This window comes from Arctopsyche grandis, chromosome 8 (assembly GCF_051622035.1).
Source record: "Arctopsyche grandis isolate Sample6627 chromosome 8, ASM5162203v2, whole genome shotgun sequence".
NCBI classification, from domain to species: Eukaryota; Metazoa; Arthropoda; class Insecta; order Trichoptera; family Hydropsychidae; genus Arctopsyche; species Arctopsyche grandis.
In genome coordinates, this window is record NC_135362.1 from 9,605,029 (window position 1) to 9,615,194 (window position 10,166).

Genomic DNA, 10,166 nt, shown 5'->3' on the forward strand with positions numbered 1-10,166 from the left:
CATGGCATATATTTTATCAAAACATCTACTTCTATTCATATACAAGAGCAAATATTAATTTATGTTATAATAAATGTACTCTCATATGCTTAAAATGACAATATTCCTATCGTTTCAAGTTTTTAATGTTCATGTAACTGTTTGCTACTAATCCGTTATCTATATTATGAAAGTGAACTAATTAATAGCATTTTTCATATGGACAGCAGTATATAATATAATATTTATAAAATACACAATACTTGTCAAACAATATCCTTATGATATGAATTTCAGATTAATAAAAAATGCCTGTAACGCTGTATCACTTTGCACCAAGTGCTCCGTCTCGAAGCTCTCTTCTGACGGCACGCGCTCTGAAATTGGACGTCGACGTGAAAATAGTGAATCTTTACGCCAAAGAACAACTGAAGCCAGAGTTCATTTCGATAAATCCTCAACACTGCATTCCTACATTGAAAGATGACGATTTTGTACTGTGGGAGAGCCGTGCCATAAATTCGTACCTCGTCAATAAGTATGCTGCAAATAGTGATCTGTATCCTCAAAGTGATACGCGCACCACTGCGACCATCAATCGTTTACTTTATTTCGATGCAGGTTCTCTCTATCCTGCTATTAGAGCCATTTGTGTAAGCAGTCTTGGATTATCCTACTACTTCATATTTATTTTTTTATTGGTGATTTAATTAGTGTGTTATTTTCCAGTACTATTTATGAGCGAGACGAAAATCTCCAAAGATAAAAGAGATAAGTTGAACGAAGTGTTTGCACATTTAAACACATTTCTTGAAGGTTGTGATTGGGTCGCTAAAGGAAGTAATTACACCATAGCGGACATCGCAATCGCTGCATCAGTTTCAAGCATTGTGGTAAGTTCAAATCGAATATGATCAGTAGATCAGTAGCTATTAAATACATATAAGATGTATTGTGAACATAATTTCGTAATAATAAAAAGCATTTAAAAATCAAAATCAAATCGAATATGAGGTCTTTTTAAAAATTGTAATATTTAAAACTCTGTTTGTTATTTTTAGGCGGCAGGTTGGGATTTAACACCGTTTCCAAATATGAAGAGATGGTTTGATAAATGTTGCGCTACTCTTCCTGGATATGAAGATAATAAGGAAGCAGCAGAAATGTATGGAAATGCTGTCAGGAGCAAATTAGATAAAGGAGAAATTTAAGTGTCCTTTATTTGAAAATGTAATCAAGCTTGCATTAATATTATACTAACATGCATATAGTATATGAAATTTACATATTTTTCTAAAATATACACATGAATCTTATTTATTTAGAATTTGTGACCCTCAGATTTTTTCCCAATAAGGATCATTGATGAAAAAAGGTTAAATTATAAATATTAGTTCTGAATAGTGGGATGTAGTGATATCTACTTAAATACTTATGAAAAACCTATATGCACTGAAACTTCCTTACAGTATTGTTAAATATGCACACGTTCAGTACAACTTTTCGATATAAGTAATTAAAATATATACATATATAGTCAGAGAAATGTTTATTATAACATTTTTCTGTATATGTAGTATAATTCAAATATAATAAATAAATCTTAACATTGCTGGTTTCTTTACATTAAATTGTTACTTTGTATAGTGATTTGAATAATAGAGCTGTTTTCTATTTTTTTTTTGTATATTCAAGAAATAATCTTATCTTTCAACGTTTATGTCTGTTTAGTACCTACCTGTAATCTATAATTTATGGTAAGTCAATAAATAATGAATTTTATGATAACAATAGTATTATATTATACAATATTCTGATCCATAATTTGGAATTTTTTATGATAATCTCCACTCTTAAATAATTACAGCAATATATCATCATATCATATATACATATAATACATATATAATATCGCTATTCTGTGTTTCTGTGTAAGATAACGCTCGACGCACTATAATAGTCGGTTCGATTCGACATACATATTATTTATTTATTTATTTGTACAGGTAAAAACCCATTTAAGTAAATCATATAATATAAATCAAAGAAAACGATATCAATAGAAAAAGTAGTGAAAAACAATAATATGCGGTTTTATCACATGACATACTTATACATATGACAAAAAACATAGAACATACGTATAAATGAAAAAAATATATGGTAAAATCATAATATTATGGAAAAACAATATTTTGGATGGATCTTATAAACCGACCAAAAGTAATACTAAATATGTCGATGTCCGTCTGATCAGCTATATGGTTAAATAACCCTACGGCTGTGCATATAGGAGTATTTAAAAGAATTATAATACTTCTAATAATACTAAAATAATTTTCGGGTGTATAGAAAGTGAATTCGCTAAGAATTGGTGGATAATAAATATTTCCACAAAGAACAAGGAACATGTGTCGTAATAATAAAATGCGACGACGAGATTCGAGACTGACTAAGCCCGTCATTCCCCAAATACACTTGCTTGGATATAACCAAAGGTAGTATCCATATATTTTATAATACAGAAATTTTTGTGAACTTTTTCTAATAAATTAATATACAATTTTTTGTTAGGTGACCAAATTATGCACTTATGCACAAATATGATCGTCATAGGTTATAATTTCCTTATATATTTTTATGTCATCTGCAAAAAGAAGTATTTGGGAGTTTTTGACAACAGATGCAATATATCATTAATAAAAATATTAAATAATAAAGGTCCAAAGTTGGAACCTCTGGAACTGAAACAGGATTCTGGATAGGGAACTGAAAAAGGAATCAGTAGCTAGACTTAAAAACTTATCCGGATTCCTTTTTCAGTTCTGGATTCGGATTCCTTTTACGATTCTGGACTCGGATTCCTGTTTCAGTTCCGGAATAAAAAACAAATGAATGTTTACTATTACATTAGCCATGTTTAAGAGGTTTTTATTACAAATACCGTGCAAAGCCGGGTAAAACCACTAGTTAAATATATTTAAAAGGCATTTGATAAAAATTCGACCATGTGCGGATCAAACAGGACTGAGACATTATTTTTATTTAATAACTTAATATGCCAACACTCAAGTGATGATTTTTCAACGGGTAAAACACCAGTTTATATATAATACCTATCATAAAATGTATTTGTTGCTGTTTAGAGGTCTTTTGCAAAATATTGATAAAATGCCCGTAGCGCTAGTGATACTCCACACAAAGTCCTCCGTCACGAAGTTGTCTCCTAATGTCACATGCTTTGATATTGGATATCAACGCCTAAATTCGTTATGATACATCCTTAACGGGTCTACGTGACGAGCCAGAATGATAAATTACAGAAAACACAAATATCGGAACGCAAAGATCGAAAATCGAAAGATCTTAAGTCGAAAGATCAAAAAAAAAAGGGTGCATGGTAAACGGTACATACTCACTTAATTTGCGCGAGCAGGGTACAACAGGAACAAGAGGAACAGGCTTTTCCTCCCGTATTCTGCGCGCGCACATTAATACGGGAGGAAAAGCTTGTTCCTGTTGTATCCTACTCGCGCAAATTAATTGAGTATGTACCGTTTACCATGCAGCCTTTTTTTTGATCTTTCGACTTAAGATCTTTCGATTTTCGATCTTTGCCTTCTGATATTTGCGTTTTCTGTAATTTAACATTCTGGCTCGTCACGGAGACCGATCCTTAACAATGCATACCTTCGGTCAAGGATAGCGATTTCATACACTGGGGGAGTTGTGTGATGAATGCATTCCTCGTCAATAAGTATGCTGCAAATAGCTGACAGCAATCCAATCAGTTTTAAAGATTGTGGTAAATTTAAGTTAAATATTAAGTAATCTTTTGAAAACACTTTATAAAAGGAAAATTATTAAGTGGTGAAAATGCTTGGATATGTTAGAAGCTAATTATCATAGATAAAGGAGACATTTATTTATTTTATTTGATAATGTAATCAAACTTGTATTCACATACATATATGTAATATGTGAAATTGATGTGTTTTGTTAAATTACTCGTGTATCATTTAATAGCAATTCTATCAACTTTAAGATTCAAATAAAAGCAATGAAGTTAGGAATGTTTTATTGAAATTTATAATACAAATATTACAATAGAATTTCAAACTTTCACAATTAAATATATTATATTGTACATATTTTGACGATAAATAATTTTAACTATCCATTTCTAGAAAATTTTAGAACTTTTAACTTTTCGTTCCAAGCTTTCCTTTTTACGACAATAGTAGTGTCGAATAGCATATCTGACATTATATTCGTTATTTCCTCAGGTTTATTCTCATCAATAACTAACATGTAACAAATACCTTTTTCCGACAGCACGTCAGGCACAATTTTCAAAAAATTATCTATCACCTCTCTTCCCTTGATTCCTCCGGCCCACGCTCTACTAATTTTGCTACTTTTAATTTCCAAACTCTCGGTTACTACATACGGTGGGTTAAATATCAGTATATCCACACTGTTGGGTCGAATGTTTTTCATGAGATCTGCATTTATACATTCAATCACAGTGTCGTTTAATTTACTAGTAGCCAAGGTAATTTCGCAAGCCCTTCTATTTATATCTGTGCAAAAGCAAAAGCAGGATGGAAATACTTTAGAAAAAGCTGTTATGTTAATGCCGCTGCCAGAGCCAACTTCTAAGCAAACCACCGGTTGAAGTTCTTGTATCACATCTATTTCCTTTTCCAAAGCGTCCAACATTAAATAGGAATCTTCAGCCGGTTCGTATACAGTCAAGTAGTCGGACTGGGTAATATGCGACAATATTGGAGTATCCATTAATAATTTAGTCATTTTTGGTTTTTTTTTATTACTTAGTATTCAATCAATTATTTTTCTTCAATTTGAGAATCAGACACGCCAGATGTCGAAGCTAATTCTTCCGTTTCCAAAATAATCCTTCTCCTGGCCGACTCTTTTGCAACGGTTTCGTGAATTTTATTCAATCGCTCCTGCAAATAAGATTTACAAAAAAATTAACAAGAAATTCGTTTGAAATAAAATTTGACAGTTTTTTTCAAATAATAATTACCTGAGAATTTTGCAAGAGTGCAGACACAATTGTGATTTTTTGTTTACTGACCATCAACTTCTTCACATACTCATCCAATATTGGTAAAGATTTTTGACTTTCTGCAATTTTTTTCAATTCATCCAAAACACTATCTAATTCCTGTTTCAATTCTAACTGTGAAATCCTGTTTATCAGGCGGAAAATAATATCAGTTCACCACATTCGATACTAACATTACGTATAAATAATTAATGCGCTTTACCTAGTGGCTCTTACGCGTTCATCCAAACGATCAACAGTGGGTTTAAGTAAGCCCATAAGCCCTTCGGCTAGTGTGTCTCTGGTGGGGTTATCGCATAAATTTTCAGTGGTTTCTTCAACGGAAGTGCCAGTACCAGTGCTCTCTGTCTCCACGTCCATCATATTCTTACGATCTGAACGAAGACCTTCACCTACGTCATCACTTTCGTATGGGAATCTCAAAAGTCAGCCCAATTAAGAGCGAAAATTCAAACCAAAATTAAGGCGAATCCCCCAAGTGAACTGTCACTCAAATCATTTGGCTGCTGTGTTGCCACACATCAATATTGCAGTGCTGCCACATGTCAACAATTCTGATTATCTACTATATTTGGTAAACGGACTACTAGTCATACGTGAACCAGTCACAGGACAACCGGTCACTCTAGATCGGTCACGCATGATCACCCGTCACACTAAAACTGGTCACGAGAAAACTGGACACACCCTAAAACTAGTCACGAGAAAACTGGTCACACCATAAAATCGGTCACGAGAAAACTGGTTGACCGATTTTAGGGTGTGACCAGTTTTAGTGTGACGGGTGATCACGTGTGACCGATCTAGAGCGACCGGTTGTCCTGTGACCGGTTCACATTTGACTAGTAATCACTGAACCCTATATTTATGGGTAATTGGACTATTCGTCACATTGCGGTGCTCACAAAGACAATTTTTGCCATGAAAATCGTGAATACACAATATTTGGCACTCAAGTTCTTCAAGTTAGTATGATGGACTTTTCGGCTGCTAAATGTTTCGTTATAGAGATTTTAGTGACTTTGTGACCAGTAATCACCGAACCATATTTATGCTTTTTAGAGTTCGGTGATTAACATCTGGCACCCGAAAATTTCATCCATCGAGAGCTACCCACGCAAACTATCGAGAACTCAAGTGCCAGATATTCCATATTCGCGATTTTCGTGGAAACGATTGTCGTGTGCGCGATAGCTATGTGCGAAATAATCCGTTAACCACTTTTTACTAATGTTTTTCTGTACATATATATTTTTTAAGCCCATTCTTTACTAATCCCCCCTTTTTTTTAACTGATTTTCAAGAATCCGACATATAGAGACAACATTAAACGTTATGTACGTTTCACACAATAGCAAATGGATCGTGAAAAAAAAGGACGACTTCTTATTGATGTGGATAGAGGATAATAATTAGCGTAAGATGTTAAAGGACAGTACATTCATCGAATGAAAATCAATGTATTCGAATTTCCAGATGGATTTGAGGGAAACTTTCGATGAACAGACGATTAAAAGAGCTCAGTGGTTAGCGTATAATTCTATCAATTAAGAGTTCGTGGGTTCAATTCCTGACATATATGTACATATGAATGTATGTGACTCCAGGTCGATTATTTCTTATCAGAGTTTGCCAATTTATCTGATTTCATTGTTGAAACGGTTCCAAAAAATTGCCAATCTGTCTCTATTTGTCACCAACTCATCACTATTTGAATAGTATTTCAAATTTAGAATAATAATATTATAAATTTGGTAAACGGTTACATCTCAAATGTGAATCGCTACCAGGATAACCGTTGCTACTAAAATCTCGCGCGCGGTTCTCCTGTCGCACGAAAATTGCCGTATAGAAATACATATATGTAAGTAATAAGTAAATACATATGTACAAATCTGGCCATAGGTGTCGCTTTGGGGCAAAACTCGTAATGACACTATAAATATAAATATAAATTAAAAAAAAAACAATGGAAATATTAATATTTTTAATTAAATAAATATAATATAACAATTAGTTTAAAAATTACATACATGTAATATGTATGTAGATTATAAATACTCAAGTGCATGTATAATATTTGAAAACATATTATAAACATTAACAAGATGCAAAATGTGTAAAGTAGATAATTATTGCTGGATCTGTAACTATAGACCTATACGTAGATGTATTGTAATAACAATAAAAATCTTTACACAGAAAAAAATATTAAAACTTTCAAATATACATTTCTAAACTTCAACTGTATGAATAAATTATCGCTGTTTCAATATATGTCCCTTAAAAATAGAAAATTTTAGAACGGCGCCTTTGATGGCTTCAACGTATAGTTCGTCATCTTCTTCTAATCCAGTCACAGGCTCTATAAATTAAATAAAAGTTTAATATAAATCTGAATTTAAATATAAAACACTACTGATAAATTAAGAAATCTCCAAAAAGTAGTAATAAATATAAGAATAAAACAAAATACCTATAGTAACATTGAGAGGACTTGGTTTACTCCAAAGAGTGGTTTTTTTACTTTTAACACAAATTAGCCGAGCGCATTCGATTTTTTCAAGTATCTGAAAATCAAACAATTAATTACACTATGTAAATATTCAGTATCCATATACGTACATATGTTAAAAATTAATATACAATAAAAGAAGCAAACCTCAATTAAAGTACGAATTTGATGCAAAGGCAAAAAATTGAAACGTTTTTGCAATGCAACTAACTTTATATAAGGATGATATAATACGTAGCTTAAGATAGCTCCAGCCCATCGGAAAAACACATAATAGTTTAGTGAACCATTAGGTTTAATCCACGGTCGTGGCGATACGAGAACATTCTGTCCCTCACTAACCATCTTTAAAATATCGTTTGCAGAGAAAGATGAAATTTGATGCGATTTATGATCATCTACGTTAAAATCTTTAGCATCGGAGTTTTCCGGTTTATTTAAATCATCACAATCCATAGAATTTTTCAAGCCAAAATTTAATATCACAGATGATTTTGATTGATCTGCGGTGGTTCTAATGTCACTTTGACAGGGTCTTTTATTGGAAGATTCATCTTGTTCATCTTCGGAAGATTTTCTTTTTTTCCCAATATCATATTGCGACGATTCAAAATTATGTTCAAAATTACTATTGTTTTCGTCAAAAGTATTAACATTTTCCAACATATTAGTTTCTTCACTGTCATTCGTTTGCACGGTTTTATTTCTTTTTATTTCTTCACTACTTGGTACAGCTTTAACAAACCACAAGGTTAAGTGTTTTTTAGCAACCCATCTAATAGTGTTGTGTCCCATTCGTCTGATCATACTCTTCACAGTCAATTCTTTTAAAATATATTGCAGTTCAAAAACGGTACATTGCTTTGTTGATACAAACTTTACCTAAAATGAATACCAAGAATTTTGCACATAAAATAAGATTAAATATCACTCAATTAATAAAGTGCACGTGTGCATTATTTACTGAAACATACAACGAGTTCCTTCGGCTCTGCACCGATTTCACATTTGTCACAAATAAAATTAAAAACATTAATTGTGACAGCTGAATTATATTTGCTGTAGTTTGGTTTTGTTGTCAATTCATTGGGAATTAATATAGCATCCCTGAAAATATACGTTTGATAAAAATTATACAAAATAAAAAATAGTTAAAAAAAAAAAAAATGCAATACATACATGATTATATCTTTCGCGATTTTTTCCATTTTTTGAAAAGTCATTGAAAATATTGATTCATAATCCATCAATAGGGAAATATTTAGGTCACATACAGTCATAGTTGGTGTGTTAAAATATAAAGGATTTTCTTCTGTGATTTCTGATTGAGCTCCAAATTCATCTTCGCAATTTTCTTTGACATCCATTATGTTAATATTTAATTTAACACAATCAATCATTGATAAATCCAATAAAGCAGCTGACATTCCTCCAGAAATAATGCCCAAATTTTCACTGGGCGCATCTGTTTCCTTCAACGTATTCAGAAATTCATAAATTTGAGTATGTATTTTATAAGGCAGTAAAACTATCGATTGACAGATGTAGTTTTTGGAAAGCTTATAATGGGAAGTGTTCGTGGAAAACTTTTTCGTAATCAATTTTTTTTCTGCAACACGTCTCATTGCAATCAATCCTGATGATCGTAGAGAATAAATAGTGGAGCGTAGAATTAGTTCTGGAAAGCTTCGATAGATACTGAACAACGAAAAAGAAGAGCTTTCTTTTCCCAAGGAACAACACATAGCACTATGGATAAAAGAACTTAAAACGTTACTCCTAATCTCAGTTCTAAAATGTGTGTCTATTATTTTACGATTGAACGTATTGAGTGATGGTGTTTCAACAGTAAATTGGTTGTGAAGTTCTGTTACTGTTGTGGGTATTTGAACTGACAGTTGACTTCCCATATTCTTTTCAACCAACAATAGATATAGCACATGAACGAGCTCTATAAAATGTATTTTACAATCTTCTATTGGATTTCCAGATTTTTTATTCTTAAAACGAGAAAATAGACAGTTGTATCTTTTGTTAATCATACTGCAGCGACGGACTTCAGTCAGACAAATTTCAACGTATCTCATGTTTTGTGGATTTCGCATTAGAAAAATTTCGCGTCTTTTCAATGCGAATGAAGTTTTCGGCGAAAAACTAAACATAGCGGAGAAAATGTCTCTGATGATTTGAAAATATGGCAAACTACCAGATGGGTGCAAAATAAGCATAGCAATTTTACACAAAAACAGTAGCTGATCTTCAGCTACATTCCACGTCGAACGTTTGGAGCCTAGTTTTTGCAACATATTCTTATCAACTTCATCCACTTTTGGCACAGGTACTTTTAAGACTTTGCGAGGTACCATTGTCCGTACTGTTTTATTTTTAGTAGACAATACAGGGTGGTTTTGGCCCCTTGTCATTAATGGTTTTTTACGTTGATACGAAAAATTTGCAATGCGTGATTTGTCTAAGAATTTTTTTTTGGTGCTTTTTATAGCTGATAAAAATACAGTGTTAGTCCAAGATCTCTTCATATGACTGTACATCATGGTATCAAATCCTGCCGCACCGAAA

The 10,166-nt window shown here is 32.4% G+C and overlaps 2 protein-coding genes across 2 annotated transcripts; one reads left to right on the plus strand and one right to left on the minus strand.

Annotated features, from left to right (window-relative positions):
* The first annotated feature begins 281 nt into the window (after positions 1-281).
* LOC143915967 (glutathione S-transferase 1-1-like) lies at positions 282-1,213 on the plus strand. Its single transcript, XM_077436792.1, has 3 exons — positions 282-639; positions 709-872; positions 1,041-1,213. Exons 1-3 carry the CDS (start codon positions 288-290, stop codon positions 1,188-1,190), a joined length of 666 nt encoding a protein of 221 aa, XP_077292918.1. The 5' UTR covers positions 282-287; the 3' UTR covers positions 1,191-1,213.
* A 2,833-nt stretch (positions 1,214-4,046) lies between these two features.
* On the minus strand, positions 4,047-5,584 carry LOC143915819 (methyltransferase HEMK2-like). The gene is made up of 4 exons (XM_077436637.1): positions 5,277-5,584; positions 5,033-5,198; positions 4,858-4,952; positions 4,047-4,813 (listed from the first exon to the last, which is right to left on the minus strand). Exons 1-4 carry the CDS (start codon positions 5,435-5,437, stop codon positions 4,153-4,155), a joined length of 1,083 nt encoding a protein of 360 aa, XP_077292763.1. The 5' UTR covers positions 5,438-5,584; the 3' UTR covers positions 4,047-4,152.
* Positions 5,585-10,166: the final 4,582 nt, after the last annotated feature.